General features: G+C 48.4%; 1 protein-coding gene across 1 annotated transcript in view; it reads left to right on the top strand.

Moving 5' to 3' along the window:
* The window catches only part of ALDH1A2 (aldehyde dehydrogenase 1 family member A2), a 95,771-nt gene extending 86,320 nt beyond the window's left edge, over nt 1-9,451 (top strand). The window contains exons 12-13 of the mRNA XM_025999348.2: nt 188-262; nt 7,618-9,451. Coding sequence (XP_025855133.1) covers nt 188-262; nt 7,618-7,690 — 148 coding nt within the window. The 3' untranslated portion in view covers nt 7,691-9,451. The remainder of the gene's footprint in view (nt 1-187; nt 263-7,617) is intronic.
* The last annotated feature ends 6,884 nt before the right edge of the window (nt 9,452-16,335 follow it).

The following is a 16,335-nucleotide window of genomic DNA, read 5'->3' as shown; positions in this document are numbered from 1 at the left end:
GTCAGGAAATGACAGCAAATTTTAAATTATAAATATTTCGTATGCAAAAAAAGGGAATTAAAAAATAAAACTTTTAAAAGAAATATTATGCTGTGGCATATATATTTAACTATACTTAGTAATTATATAAATAACTACTTCTGAGCAAGCAGATTCATACTAACGGTACTATGTTTCCTTCTCTTAGGATCAATTGTTACAATGCCTTAAATGCCCAGAGCCCCTTTGGGGGATTCAAGATGTCTGGAAATGGGAGAGAAATGTAAGTGGCCAAAGTTGGTGGCGCCTGCAGAGAAACAGGGATTGCGCAAATATCAGCCTAGAGGAGTTTGCAAACAATTGTTTAATTCTCTTACTCTCATCCATTCACTAAACAAACATTTTGTTGAGTGCACACTTCTATAAACGAAGCACTGCACTCCATATCACAAAGGTCAATAACACACAAGTCACTTCTCTTACATGGGGATGGCTAAAAATTAATATACCATCTAGTTCATAAAGTCGGGGCTACTTTCTTGATGGGAATGTGCCAGACATCTTGCAAGTACAGAGGAAACAATCCATTGATTTTGCCTGATGGGGTCAGAGAAGACTTCACAGAGCAAATCCCGTTTCAGTGTTTGGGGGTCAGTCCTTCCATGTAGAGGGAGTCGCAGGAACAAAGGCATGAAGGCACAGCAAATACAGAACATCAGGGAGTTTGGTGTTTCAAACATAGGTCACCCACTGCCAGCCCAAGGACAAATCTGGCCTGCAGAAACTTTTCGTTTTGCCTCACAACATTTTAAAATCCTTAACTGACATTCAAAAATGAAGAGGCTTTCCGTAAAATCAGGATTTCTTGCTTATTCTCATTCCCCCATAGCAAAATTGCTGCAGCTGTGAGCTCTAGAACACGCCTTATTCCCCCCACCATTCCTGCTGCTTCTGGGCTGAATATTGGTTACCATTGACTTCCCAAGCCCCTCACTTTTGTCCCCCGTTCTGCTCCGGTAGGTTGTCTGAAGCTGGGACCACAGGACTTTGGATGTAGGATGGCTGGGGGGGGGACTTGCCGAAGGCACAAGTGGGAAGGTGGTTTTAAACTCAGTCTCAGAGGGCTTAGACATTCTGTGGGAGCTGAGGAGATCCCAGAGGTTTTAAGGCAGAGATCCCTGGCCAGTAGAGGATGTCCTGGCAAAGACTAGAGGAAGAAGACCTGCCCCAAGGATCACAGTAACAATGATAGATACCATTAAATGCCTGCTCTGTGTATGGCTTTATGTTAGCTTCTTTCCTGATGTCTCATTTGATTGTCACGACGACAGAGTGGGATAGATACACTTACCTTCCCACCCACCGTGGTTCGGGTGGGGAACTGAGGCTTACACTAGCTAAGCAGCTTGCCCAGGTCACACAGCCAGTAAGTGGCCCATGTGGAGTTTGAATGTCGGTTTCAGTGACTCCTGTGATATCCAGCCAAGGAAGCAGGGGGGCCAGGTGCACAGACTCTTCAAGGAAGAGATCAGAGCTGGGAAGAGTCCTGAGAGGCAGAGGACCTGGAAAATGGGATAGTAGTGGAGGTAAATTACACTCAAGGGGATTTTATTTGCAGCCTTCATATATAAATGGATTTTTTAAGTGACATTCAGAGGCTGACCCAGGTCAGCCAGGGTCTTCCTGAACTGACACGTCCCTCCCCATAATAAAAAATTTTTTTTTAAATTTCCCCCTGGGGTGCCTGGGTGGTCCATTCAGTTAAGTGTCCGACTCAGCCCACATCATGATCTCAGGGTTGTCAGATCGAGCCTCGTATTGGGTTCTGAGCTGAGCGTGGATTCTGCTTGAGATTTTCTCTCTCTCTCCCTCTTCCTCCGCCCCTTCTGCCCCAGCTCACACACTCACTCTTTCTCAAAAACAAAACAAAAAGAAAAAACAAAGACCTCACCATTTTCCTTCCTCTTCAAAGGAGGCTGATTCCATGTTTCTTAAATCCTGTGACTCCCAAAAGGAAACATCCTCATGTCTGTTCACTCCGCCGTTATAGAATGTATCCTTGCATGAGCCAGTGCCAGTTCATGGTCAGTCTGCTGTAGTATTGAGTGCTTGGCTCGTGGGGGAAGATGTGGCTCATCAAAGCACTTGACATTTTGCTGGATAAATGAAATATACAACATTAAAAGAGTCAGAAAAATTCCAGGGAAGACCGTGAAGTCATAAAGGAGTTCAGGGATAGGGGAGATCATTGTGAACTATAGAAGCCTGGAAAACCTTTAAGTAGGATCAAATATAGGGATTTGAATTGGCCTTTAACGGAGAGCAACATTGGGGTAGATGGAGAGGAATAATTTGCAGGGTTGGTGGGCAAAGCGAGGTAGGAGTGGGGGAAGAGTGAGTAGAGGTATTGTGGGAGAAATAATTATGGTGTTGGGACAAAGTACAGTGAACCCCTAAGACCGGCACAGAGGATTTACATACGATTCAGATACTTCAGCTGGTAATTTCTAGCTCTTAGCCATTAAACTATAAGTTAAGCATAGCTGTAAGGCTAAGAGCAGAGTTTCTAGAATCACATTGCTAAAGATATATATCCTGGCTCTATTGCTTAATACCTGTGCAACCTTAGACAATTTACTTAATCTCACTAAGCCTCTGTTTTCTCATCTCTAAAATGGGAATATTTATAGAACCTACCCTACCTGCATTTATCTTGGTATTCTGTGTGCTTTCCTGGTCTCTGAAATGTTAGGACAATCACTGGCTCTGGGAATGCTGCTCACACTGACTGCTTTATTACAGATCATTAAGAGGGTGAATCATGGGCATAAAATATAATCAATAATTGCTGGTTGATAGAGCTTGTCCCAGGCTAGCCCTGGACCCTCAGCATGGACAGGATTCAGGCTTGTGACATTGTCCAGGTCCAGTCTCTTCCCATTAGAAACCTTACCCTTGCCTGGAATGGCCCAGGAGATAGTTTGACTATGTCAGGCCCATATGGAGAGCAGTGGCCCAAGAGACTGAAAAGCAGCCTTTCTCAACTTACCTCCTTGGTGCCATAGTCATTTGGCCTTCCCAGTACAGTTAAAAAATAACAGTTCTCTTTGATGAGACTCACTTCATCTTGTCTAAACGATATGGTTCTTTGTCCCTACTTGCTCCCAAAACATGTTTTTTTTCTTCCTTAAATGACTTAGAATGGTCTCAAAGTCTTCAAATAAAAAAACCTTCCCTATCCTGGTTCCCCACTCTTCCTCCTCACGGCCATCCCAGAAATTCCTCTTACCTTCCTTCGGACAGTATTGTTCATCTCATGGCCTCACAAATCCCATGTGGCTCTGGTCCCTGGCACTCCTTTGCCCATCTCTCGGAGGCATAGAGACGAGAAGTAGCCCTTTGTGCAAACAAGCTCCAAGGTGGGCTATGGGCGGGTGGGCTGTGGGAGCCCCTGAGGCTGCCATCTGCAGATTACCTGATGGGCCCATCTCTGATTCCCAGGGTCACAGAAGGGGCTCGCTAACCTCAGGCCCGCCCTTCAGCCAGTTCCCCCTGTTTCACTCTCCCTGCCCCCTCCCTTACTCCTCTTTTAAGCTTCCCCGAGCCAAGCTGTAAATACATGTCACAAACTGGGAGCATGGAAAGAAAGCTGTGGACCTCAGCATTTTAAAAACTAAGGACACAGGCCTTGAAGATGAGAAGCTTATTAGGATATTCTAAATAAGGGCTTCCCAAGTTTGCATGTCTGCATGCATGCATGTGTGCCCATAGATACATACATGCATGCGTGTGCACAGAAAGTCACATGCAGTCTGGGCGAAGGGGTTTGCTGAGACTGCTTATCTGGGGACCAACTCTCAGAAATTTTTTGCTTCAGTAAATCTGGGCTAAGACTGAGGATCTATGCTACTAACAAGCTTCTGGAATGATTCCGGTGCAGGTGGTCTGGAGACCTCGCTCTGAGAAATGTTGCTGTAAGGCAAAGAAAAGAGCAGGGATGTATACATCCTACGTAGAAATCCCTCTTTGTTTTAGGAGTGATTTCCTAAAATAGCTGGCTCAGAGACCCCCAAATCTAACATCTTACCTTACTTGTAGGTATGCCAGGTTTGGTTCATGGTAGGGAATATAAGCCAGTCTGGCTCAGAAGCGGGAATACAGGCGTCGGAGCGTGCGTCTGCCCAGGCGCACTGTGGGGCTGTGGAGGTGACCGGACCAAGAGATCGGGGTGCAGCAAGAGCAGTGTGTATGCTTTTGCACTGTAGTGCTGTTCTTCCATAACTGTGGAATTTAACCGGATTAAGTTAGATTTGAGAGAAAGCCCCCGGAATGAGATGGCGAAATAGCTGAGGAATCTGAATATGGGGCCTTCGGAGACTTTCCAGCAGCGCTTCTCAAAGGGTGGCCCAAATAACCACCTGCATCATAATCTCCTGGGCTCTTCCCCAGACCTACTGGGACAGAGTCTTTGGTGGGGATGGTCAGGAATCCACAATGTAAGCAAGCTCCAAGGGTGATCCTTGTGTTTCCGTAAGTCTGAGAGATGACCGGGTGCCAAGGGGACGGGGTGGCTCGCCTGGAGCCACACAGCCAGCCAGTGGCAGAGCTGAGCCGACATTCCTGCCTGTTGCCCCCCAGCCCCAGGGTTGTTTCTGTGGCAGACCTGAGTCCACTCCTCATCCTCGGAGCACCGTGGTGGCACAAGGCTGCCCGGGACCCAGGGGAGGAGCTCATCCAGTCCTCGATGATTTCCCATTGCACCCAGGGATTAGGGGACCCTGTCGTCCCACCTGAAAGCCACCATGCCACCACACTCTGACTCTGCAGGCTTCCTTACACTTCTCACAACCGACTTAGAGATCTGAGTGGGAGGAGATGATTTGGGGTCTGCCCCATGTGCGTGCACAAGCTGGGAAAAAAGAAGGGAGTGACCTCACTTCAAACAGGAGGCAGATGATGTCCATGATGAAGAGGCACTTTGAGAATTGCCCAAGGGCAGGAAAAAAGTCCCGAGAGAGCCAAAGCTGAGCTGGTAATAAAGACTCAGGGCCTGGAAGGAGCTCATGAGGGAAGCTGATACTGAGTGGGACAATCCCAAATTTATTCTCATTCCCGTGAGCAAGAACGGTGGTCGCCACAGATGAGAGAAGAGCACAGGTGCCCCGGTCCCTCCGAAGCTGCCTCTCCTATCCTGGTGGGGAGGGCACAGGTGCAACGACTCAGGTGACCTCGGTGCTCAGAGGTGCTGCTGCTGTTGGCAAAGTGACTGGAGCCTTGTGCAAGGCAGGGGGTTTCTGGAAGGAAGAATGAATCATTTACAGCAGGTCTTGATTGTAAAGACCAGTTACGGTAACACCCTATCTTTCATACATGACTCCTTTTTTAAAGATTTTTTTTTAAAGATCTTATTTACTCATGAGAGACACAGAGAGAGAGAGGCAGAGACACAGGCAGAGGGAGAAGCAGGCTCCATGCAGGGAGCCCGACGTGGGACTCGATCCCGGGTCTCAAGGATCACGCGCTGGGCTGAAGGCGGCGCCAAATCGCTGAGCCCCCCCCCCCTCGGGCTGCCCAAGATTTATTTATTTATTGAGAGAGCAGGGGAGGGACACAGGAGGAGAGATTCCCAAGCGGACTCCATGCTGAGCACAGAGAGCGACAGAGAGTCTCCATCTCACGCCCCTGAGACCAGGAACCTACCTAAAACCAAGAGTTGGCCGCTTAACCAACTGCCCCCCCAGGCACCCCATCTGTGACTCTTTTTTAAAAACAGCCCTTATTAATATTTTCTTGTTCAGATATATCTCTAAGTGTTCTTCTGTTCATTCCTGGCAGAGGTGGTATATCAACAGGCTAAAACTGGGGATGGGGGAGTGTGGGAAGGAGAGCCTCCCTCCCTTCCTTCCTTCCACGGGTGCCACTGGAGCGTGATGCTGCAGGCTGCCTACTGGGTTCGGTGAGGGCAGAAAGCAGGGGCAGCAAACTCCAAGTCCCTGGGAGGAGACAGGCTTGGGCAGCCCTTCCCGCAGATAGAGGCCAGCCGTAGCAGGGGTGCGCACAAGGTGCTCTGTGAACGTGGAGGGAGGAGCACCTCCTACCTAGAGAGCCAGGAAAAGCCCCACTTAGGACTGACTTTAAAAAGGATGGAGGTGGGGGCACCTACCTGGGTGGTTCAGCAGTTGAGTGTCTGCCTTCGGCTCAGGGTGTGATCCTGGGGTCCTGGGATTGAGTCCTACATCGGGCTCCCCGCAGGGAGCCTGCTTCCCCCTCTGCCTGTGTCTCTGCCTCTCTCTGTCTCATGAATACATAAATAAAATCTTTTTAAAAAAAAAAAAGGAAAAAAGTTCAGTTTTTAAAAGAAAAAAGGAGAAGAATGTTCTTGATTTTACGATGAAATAACGAAAAGCGGAAAAGGGCACTGAAAATGTGAAATGAGAAGAGGACAGAGGGGAAGAGAAGGAGCATGAGGCGGGGCCCCACCCCGGCACCCCGAGGGCAGGGCTCAGAGACCTGGTGCGGAGTGTCCCGAGGGCCCCATGGAGACAGGGAGCCTAGCTCCCACCTTCGAAACCATTACCCAGTGTCTGGGGGCGCCCAGCTCACTACTTCCCTTACAGTCAGTTATTCTGATTTCTTCTCTCTTCCCCCGACTGGGGGGTGGGGGGGCCTGCGGGCAGCACATGGCAGGATTGTTTGTAAGGCATTGCTGGCGATCTGCGCTCTTCCCTGCTAGGCCTTGGGGTCTTCACTTCCATTTGTTAAGTCTAAGGACCAGTGAAAGGAAATCCAGAGCATCGAAAAGGGGGCGTCGCAGCCTGGAAATCTCTGTTTCTTTCAGCCCAGGTGGATTAGGTGTCTAGGGAGAGACTGGGACGCAGCCACGCCGGGGGGCGCCCAGCAGCAGGAGTGGGTCTGAGAGGAGGAAAGCACCCATCGTCCTCGAGGGCCCTTGCTGCCCGCGGTAGAGACGCAGTGGCGTGGTTGGGAATGCTGCACCCTCCCGCGCAGTGCTGTGAAGACAGATCGGCCTCTGCCTTTAAGAACCGGTCACTGCGGGCAGCGCAGGTGGCTTAGTGGTTTAGCGCCGCCTTCAGCCCAGGGCCTGATCCTGGAGACCCGGGATCGAGTCCCACATCCTGCTCCCTGCATGGAGCCTGTTTCTACCTCTGCCTGTGTCTCTGCCTCTCTCTCTCTCTCTCTCTCTCTCTCTCTCTCTCAGGAAAAAATAAATAAAACCTTTAAAAAAAAAAAATCCTGGGCAGCCTGGGTGGCTCAGCAGTTTAGCGCCTGCCTTCAGCCCAGGGTGTGATCCTGGAGTCCCAGGATCGAGTCCTGTGTCGGGCTCCCTGCATGGAGCCTGCTTCTCCCTCTGCCTGCCTGTGTCTCTGCCCCACCCCCGCCATGAATAAATAAAAAATATTAAAAATAATAATAATAATAATAAATTGGTAAAAAAAAAAAAAAAGAACCAGTCACTGCTCGTGACATGACGGCTCTCCACTCCTCAGAGGAGGGCTGGGCTGGCCACTCGTTAGACGTTTCTCCCTGGACCCCCAGGGCTGCTGCCAGCAGGTGCTGAAGGGCCACGCCAGGCTGCCGGGGCCCTGGTGCCTGACGCTGCCTGTTTCTGCCTTTCAGGGGGGAGTTCGGCTTGCGAGAGTACTCCGAGGTGAAGACGGTGACAGTAAAGATCCCCCAGAAGAACTCCTAAGAAGGCCAAGGAGGACGGTGGAGGCCAGCCCGCAGGACTCTCCCTCTCTGCTCTCCCTGGGGGGCCCGGCTCTCAGGAATCCAAAGTCCATACTCGGTCCTTATTTAAAGATTTAAATAACGACACGTAGGCCAGGCCGTCATCGCATAACGAAAGCCGACCGTGTGGGCACGGTTTCCTGGCACTCTGTAAGGGATCACCTTCATGATACCAAATATTGGGGAGAGTGGGGCGGAGGCAGGAGGCGTCACTGTCGGGTACCTCCAGTCCCCCTTTCCGTCGTGATGGGCAGTTCCTTTTAATCCCAAGGAACTTTCCTCCTGAGGAGAGGTCATCTTTCCATTGTCTCCCTTTATCCCCTTCCAGCCTCTCCCCACTCACCCACTCCTCCCACCCGTCCAAGGAGATCTCTCAACTGAGCTCATTTGGGGCAGATGTTTGGGCCGGGAACAATTTTCCAAGGTTTTGCAGCCAAATTACCATTTCATGTTATCCACTTCTTCAAAGCAAAACATGAAATGGTTTTAGTTAGAGCCAGACCAGACTGAGACTGCCAGGAGCTGGTACGCTGCAGATGTACCAAGAACTGAGACCTTGGGGTGCTCCTTGACCCAGTCTGGCTTTCTCACATCCGTACAAGACTGGAGTGAAAGATCAGGAAGATGGAGATCCAGAGATCGTCACGTGCAGCTCACGGCTTCTGAGCTTGCTGCTTGGGTTTTAGGGTGTGTGGGTGTGCGTGTGTGTTTACTTCCTTCCGGGTGATTCTGGAATAAGGCAGGGGGGCGGGTTGTTTTTCATAAATTGATAAGATCTTTTTCCAAAGCCTCTCTTACCAATCAACCCCAAAACGAATCGGGGAGGCTCAAGAATTTGGTAAAAGGTGATGCTGGGGGCCTTGCAGAAATAAGTTCATTTTCAATACAAGCTGACAGTTCTCATGAAGTGAATTGTCTCTGCGGAGGGACTCCACTGGCTGCTTCTGCCCCCTGCTCTCCCTCCCGCCCCCCTGCACCTACACCGCTACTCCCAGTGCTCTGGGTGTCACTCCGGCCTATCGTGCCCTAAATCCACTGGCAGTAACCTTGGAAAATCCGGCCAAGCCCGGAGGTTCCCATTTCCATTTGCAGAGCTGCAGCGTGCCACGATGACCACGCTCCACCAGAGCTCAGCCGTCACGCGCTGTGCCTCGTCCACGCGTGCTTTTCCCTCCTGGCAAAGCAGTCCCTCTCCCTCTCCCCCAGCCGCGCACTTCCTCTTCCACTCTCCAGCTCACCCACCCGTTGACAGACAGTGTCGCCTTCCTCTCCTCCTTCCCTTTTCCCGGTTGCTGAACCCAATCCAGTCTGTAACCTAGATGAAGATCATTTATTTAAAAGTACCAAACATAACCTAGAGTACACGGAATATGGACCGCACGTAGGTAGCCTTCTGTATGTAATGGGTTTCTGCTTTCTCACCAGACCAGTTTTCTATTTATAAGTCTCGTCTATTCATGATGTTTAAAAGGAAGCTCCATTTGCTGTTCTCTACAAACGACAGTGCATTCAGTGGCCCGATGCCTCGAGAGATGCCATGCTTCTGAATCCTTCCATGTGAATGTCATGCTCTCCTCCTATAGCCTGTTTCCAAGTGAACATACCCATTAACCAGCTAGTTACCTTTTCGACTGCAATATAGAATGTGAAAATGAAGATTTATTTCTTTTAATTTACTTAAAAAGAAACCTCTGTGCTAGCAATAAAGCATTTATATTGTGTACTCCTTGGGATTATGTGGTTGTGTTTATAAATCTTTGTGTTATACTGAGTACACTTGGGTCCTTCTCTCAGCTGCTGGGTTTTTCAGCTGTGTTGTTTTCTCTGGTTACTGAGCAGAAGTCTGCAAGAGTGTATTTTACCAGAATGCAGCAGAGTAAACAAGGCCCTTGTTTTCTGACACTATTTAAGATCTGTAAATACATACAGTTTTGTGTGGCAAACAAGTGCAATCAGGTATGAGATCTATGAGATGACTGTTTTCATTCAAAACAGCCTCTGTGAAAGCTAAAACGTAAAGGAGTGTTTAGGGCCTAGTCCTGAGAGTCGTGGGCTACACGGCAGAGCTCGCATTGCTGATGGCACTTGGCAGTAGCTTTATTTTTATTTACCGTGGTGAGATGAAGTCAAAAGCTGACAACCTGCTGCGCTATTTTTGCAGCTGTATTACCAACCAGAGCTTGTTTGCTTTCTCCACGTTCTCAGAGTAGAGCTTTTGGGGAGTGGTTTCCACTCTCCAGACCTCACGTCCCCTCCTTCCAATCCTTAGAATCTCCACCCGAGTCCTGGTCGAGTGAGACAAAACAAAAACTGATGAGTTAGTTGTCCACAAAGGGAATCAGACTTGGGGAGACATGTGCTGCTCTGACCGCTGATATCTTGTTCCTCAGATGAACAAACTGAGGCTGGGGTACGTGGTGCCCAGGGCACTGGGATAGACTCAGATAGACGATGTGGGCTTCCCATGGATCTACCCCATGTCCGTTATCTTGGGCCCTCAGGAAGAAAACGAGAATGCGTTGGGCATAGAGGAATCATTGAAAGGTCATCTGGAAGGTGGCATTGTAGAATTTATAAATAACAGGAATCCAGAATAAGATAGATAAAATTTGATGGTTCTTCAAAGCATAAAATTCCTCAAACCTCATCCCTTTATGGTACCAACAAAAAGGCAAAAGAAGACCGTGTTAAAAGTGTCACTAATGAAACTAACACGGAGACATTGATCATTTGCCATCAGCCCTATATATTCACGTTTTTTTTTTTTTTTTACTGTAACCGCTGAGATTCCCACTATACCTTTTCCTCCAAAACACCTTCAGTGCCTTCATATTGATGATCTCATGCTTTTTCATGACCTTTTAGATAATAAAGGACAAGAATATTACAATGTAGGGACTAAGGAACCTAGAGAAACAGTAAATACGACTGTACTGTGTGGTAAAACAGGAAGATGCCCAAGAAAAGAGGACAATGCAAGAAGCTGGCAGACGATGTGGGTTTTGAACTGAGCTTGAGGAAGGATTGTAATTCTAACAGGCAAGGTAGCAGGAAGAAGGTGCTCTTGTGAAACAGTATTGTGCAGAGATGCAGAGGTGAGGTGAGGCATGCTCATGTGATCATGAGATGTGTCAGGCACCACGTGCCCGCAGTTGTTCCGATTGTTCCCTGGGGGTCAGCCAGAGCTTCATGGTACTCTAATGAAAAATGGGGGGTCCATGGTGCTTTTGGGGCCAGAGAATGACAAGGAAGTGTTGAAAGCATACTGTTCAGGAGCGGTATGGATGTGGATGGCAGGAGAAGCAGACCCGATTGCAGGATGAGTTTGGTGTGGTCCTGACTCAGTCATGGGATGGAAAGGAAGGAATCAAATCAGTGGGGAAGTCACCAGAACTCAGTGAATGAATTTGAAAGGATGAAAAGTGAATGAGTATGTCTTTAAGCCTGAGAAGGAAATGGCAGTGCCACTGTCCAAGAAGTCAAACACATGTAAAGAGGTTTTGGGAAGAGATCTTGACTTTTGACTTTGGATGAACAATTGTGGGATTGATGAAGGAATATCCAGACAGACCTGAAGGCAGTTGGAGATAACAGATTAGAACCTGGCTCGGGTGACTGGACTGTGACATGACTATGAGAGTGATGGCTCTATGTACAGAGAACGCAAGAATAAAAACAAAACCTGGCCAAGGAGGAGGAGGCCGAGCGAGACAAATGGAGGCAGTAGGCAGAGACCTGGGAGGAAATCATGTTAGGTGTACACTCTAGAAACCCAGGGAAGAGGGCTTAAGAAGGGCAGGCAGCCAAGAGGTTGAGAGGATGGGGATGGTTTAGGAGCCCTGCACTGGGGGGGGGGGGGGGGGGGGTTGAATTTATCTCTTCCTTTACAAAGTAGAGTCGGGTGGTGGCTGTGAATTGAGAGAGGTGATAAGTGGCTACTGCCATGCATGTGCTTCATGCCACGAGCTAGGAGGCCTTCCCTGGAGCTCCCCACCATGCTCAGCATCAGCTGGTACAGCTCCTGCCTCTCCTGGGCCCCAGCGCAGGCCAGTGACTTCATGTGACCTGCCCTACTCTCACCTATCCTGCTCCATGCTCTTGCCCATCCCAGGGCCCCATGGAAAGAGGACATGAGCTCCCAGTCAATAAACGCCACCTTAGGTTAGAAGAAACTCAAGCTGGATTAGCTGGCGGAGGTCAGGAGGAGGAAGCTGGCCTCGGAATAAGCATCAAACCACAACGAGATACCACCTCACACCAGTGAGAATGGGGAAAATTAACAAGGCAGGAAACCACAAATGTTGGAGAGGATGCGGAGAAAGGGGAATCCTCTTGCGCTGTTGGTGGGAATGTGAACTGGTGCAGCCACTCTGGAAAACCGTGTGGAGGTTCCTCAAAGACTTAAAAATAGACCTGCCCTACGACCCAGCAATTGCACTGCTGGGGATTTACCCCAAAGATATGGATGCAATGAAACACCGGGACACCTGCACCCCGATGTTTCTAGCAGCAATGTCCACAATAGCCAAACTGTGGAAGGATCCTCAGTGTCCATCAAAAGATGAATGGATAAAGAAGATGTGGTCTATGTATACAATGGAATATTACTCAGCCATTAGAAACGACAAATACCCACCATTTGCTTCGACGTGGATGGAACTGAAGGGTATTATGCTGAGTGAAATAAGTCAATCGGAAAAGGACAAACATTATATGGTCTCATTCATTTGAGGAATATAAAAATTAGTTAAAGGGAAAAAAGGGAAAGGAGAGAAAATGAGTGAAAATATCAGTGAGGGTGACAAACATGAGAAACACCTAACTGTGGGAAATGAATAAGGGGTAGTGGAAAGGGAGGTGGGCGGGGGATTGGGGTGACTGGGTGATGGGCACTGAGGGGGGCACTTGGTGGGATGAGCACTGGGTGTTATGCTATATGTTGGCAAATTGAACTCCAATAAAAATTTAAAAAGCAACAGATCTCTTCAGCTGCTATTAATAAATGATACTGGCAATGAAAACAAACAAACAAACAAATGTGGGTAACATTGGGGAAGGTGCAGGGAGGAGGGATAGCAGGACTCCCCGGGAAAACCTCCAAGCGGTTTTAGTCCTGGCTGCATCCTCTGCTGGTGGGGCAGGGTTGCAGCTGCGGGCAGAACAAAAATGCTCATTGCTAATTACCTGCATTTATATAGTCACTTCTTAGTTTTTCTAGGTTGGTTTTGTTTTTTTGTTTTGTTTTGTTTTTTGTGGCTTCTTTGGTTGACTAACATCCCCGAAATATTTGAAGCCAATCACAATGCTTAAGATATAACAAGAATGATAGAAACAAAGACAACGACAGCACGTGAATTAAAAACAGACAAAAAAAAAAAAAAGATGAAGAAAAGGAAACAGAGGTGGGAAACGAATGCAGCCAAGATGAGGCTGGAAGACACACATTCCACAAAGTCCTATCGCTGTTCCCGGGGGTCACTGTCACCTGGTCAGGGAAGAGCACTGCAGACTGGTGGCCCTGAGACACCACCCGCCTCTTCTACACCCCCTTCTCTTCCCTTCCTTCCCTCCACAAATGTTTATGATGCCAGCAGCTGGCACAACGTGGGAGCACAAGGCAAGCTGGGCACAGGCCCGACCCTTGTGAAGCTCACAGCTGAAGGCCCGCTGCTTTGCTCTCTCACTGTAACTCTTCGCCAGGCACATCCATCCAGTTTATGGAAGAGTCAGGTAGACCTTTTCCCACATCCTCGTAATCCAGAGTGACAGCTTGGCTCACAGAGAAGCAGCTGACTCAGCAATGTGGCAAGAGTGAAAAGCACATTGCCTCAGAGGGTCGGAGGAGTGATCAGCACTTCTCCCTCAGGTGCCTTTAGGAGCTGTGTGTCTCTGGGTAAGTCCCTTCACTTCGCTGGGCCTCCACCTCCCGGTGGATGGAGGTGATCGTCCCCGCCCTGCCTATCTCACAGTGCGGTGCAGGCAGTTCAACATCACGGACCATCTGTTTCTTCAGTTGCTCAGAGACATCATGCCACACACACGGCTCTAAGCTACAAAAAGTCTTAACAAAGTGACTGTTGCTTTGCCGATCAGTCCGTAGGACACCAGAATTTGCCATTTCTCACCCAGTTTTGACGCCATCCTACAGACCCTGACTCTCCAGGATAAGACTCCCTGCCTGGAGGCAAGCCAGCTAGGAGCAAGGGGGAACGCATGCAGCTCCGACCATTCCCCAAGTTTCAGTCCTGTGTAGTCAACACATTGCTCAGACACCGCGTGGGGTGATTACGAGGCCCGCAGGCTGCCGGGGCCGCCCCGAATGTCTTACACAACAACAGCTCCTCGGTGGAGACGGCTGGGAATGAGAGCATGGGAAAGTCCACTCCAGAACCGCATGAGCCTTCTTCCTAAACACGTACATTGTCTCATTCTCACTTGGTTATTGGCCAGATTAAAAGGAAGATCAGCTTGCCATGTAGCCTTTGATGTGAAACTGCTTAGATAATGTTTCCTTTGGCCATTTATCTATGTAGCAAGGAGGAACCTGAAACCAGCCTGGCCGGGGCCCCCTTCCTGCTGGAGCGTGAGCGCCTCTTAATGGTTTCAAGGTCTTTGAGCCTGGCTTTTTTGGTTTGTTTCTCAAAGGCAGGTCCCTGTCCCTCCTCTCCCTCTCATGAAATACATGTTACTTATCAAGTGGGCTCGAGGTGCCTCATTTCTTCTACGGCGTGGTTTCCCCAGTCTGTTTTCAGACATGTGCAGTGGGCTTCATATTTTATATTATGAACAGCATAAAAAAGTATTCCAAGCCCAAACACTCCTGAGCTGCAAAGAATAGAGACTCCTCCGTTCCCTACCCTATCTGGAGTCAAACGCAGTGATTCCAGGACCTTAGGAAGTCCTCTCTCTTTCCAGTTCCAAGTAGAAATGTCCAATTTATGGAAGGATAGTGTAGAACGTTTCTCAGTTCCTCTTGGTTGGTGACGTAGAGGGAGAACTTTTCAAAGATTCCCATGAGGGTAGCCAAGTAACAATGAACAAGAGCCCATAGTCCCTCTTTAGTTTGCCAAAGCTTGGCAAGCCCAAGGGAAGGGGCTGTATGTTGAACAGCTGAGATCCCAGTCTCCACTTCCCAAGTTAGGTTCATTCATAAACAACACAGAATTCGAGTAAAATTGGATAAATTCCAGATGCCACTTGTTAGTACAATTAGCTCATGCTCCCCAGTGGCCCAGAGGGAGGTGTGATGCCCACAAACACTCCCAGAGCCTGCAACAACGGCCACTCCCAGCCCTTAATTGTGTGTGCTACAAGAAATGCTGTGCCCTCCCTGCCGAGGGGTGGTGGGGACAAGAGCTTGTCAGACAAAGGCTGGGGACTATGACTGTGTGTGTGTGTACTGGTGTCCACCCATCACATGTCTACTCTTTTAAGTTCAGATCTGACACACTCTAATTCCAGGAATTGGAGTTAGGAACTGTTAATAACAGTTATGTTAGTAACATAAAGAGCTTCTCCAATGGACAAAGGAAAGAGAATTCTAGAGTATTCCAGTGCTCACTAGCTGTGTGCCCTTGAAAAATTAGTTAACCTCAGTTTCCTTACATGGAAAATGGGGCAATAAAATTACCTACCTCACACAGTTGTCATGAGAATGGAATAAGAAAATGTGCGTAAAATGCTTAATAATGTCCATTGTAAGAGCTCAAAAAAATGGTAGCCCTTAATAAAAAATGAATAAATAAACCAGTATTCAAGAGACCTATAGTCCCATAGAGACAGTAAATTTCACAGTCCCTTGGGTTTGGCCCAGCACATCCGTGGCTTGGGTTCCTATGCAGAAGCCAGGCAGGAGGACACCTGCACAGTGGTGGCTTTAAATAAATGGTGGGATTGGAATCAGGAACTCTGGTGAACGCTGGAAGGTTGGCAGGTTATAATCTGGTTCTGTGCCCAGTTAGTTCTGCTCCGCCTGTTCTGGCACTGAGATCTAGAGATTTCCCAATACAGATGGTGTCCTGGTTCCCATTTGTTTAAAAGAACTTGTAGCAAGTCGGGACAAGTTGGGGAAGGAGGCAAATGCTAACTTAGAAGATGCTTATGCCACCTTGTGCAGAACAAGTGTTTGCTATGTTTAGGTTATTATTACAATAATATTATTGTGGTTATCATTGCTACTGAGCTCAGAGAACCCGGCGGTGTTTTTGCCTAGGTGTAGGGGAGAGAATCACCTGTCTGTTTGAATACTTCGATTAAAGCCAAGGTTCTCAGGAAGGGGATGGTGACACCTTTAGAAGAATAACGTTGTGGGAAGACATCGCCTCTCCCCAAAACTACAAACTGTGATTCCGCAATGGGGCGTTTTCAGGGGAGTGGGGGCAGCGCTGGCCCAGACATTGAGAACAAGAACCCTCCCCTAAGCAAGGGCCTTGGTAAAACCAGCTAAGCCCAAAGGACCACAGAGAATAAAACTGAAAAATGCCCAGAACACTTTCTTCTGCTGCCTGTTTGTTCTGTTTTATTCCCACAAGAAACTGTTATTCTTACAAACTAGCTTGCCCACAAGAAGAATTGATAACCTTAAAAAACCCAGGGAAAATAAAACCA

The sequence above is a fragment of the Vulpes vulpes genome, chromosome 15, assembly GCF_048418805.1.
Source record: "Vulpes vulpes isolate BD-2025 chromosome 15, VulVul3, whole genome shotgun sequence".
Lineage (NCBI taxonomy): Eukaryota > Metazoa > Chordata > Mammalia > Carnivora > Canidae > Vulpes > Vulpes vulpes.
This window is presented reverse-complemented; position numbering and strand designations above follow the sequence as displayed.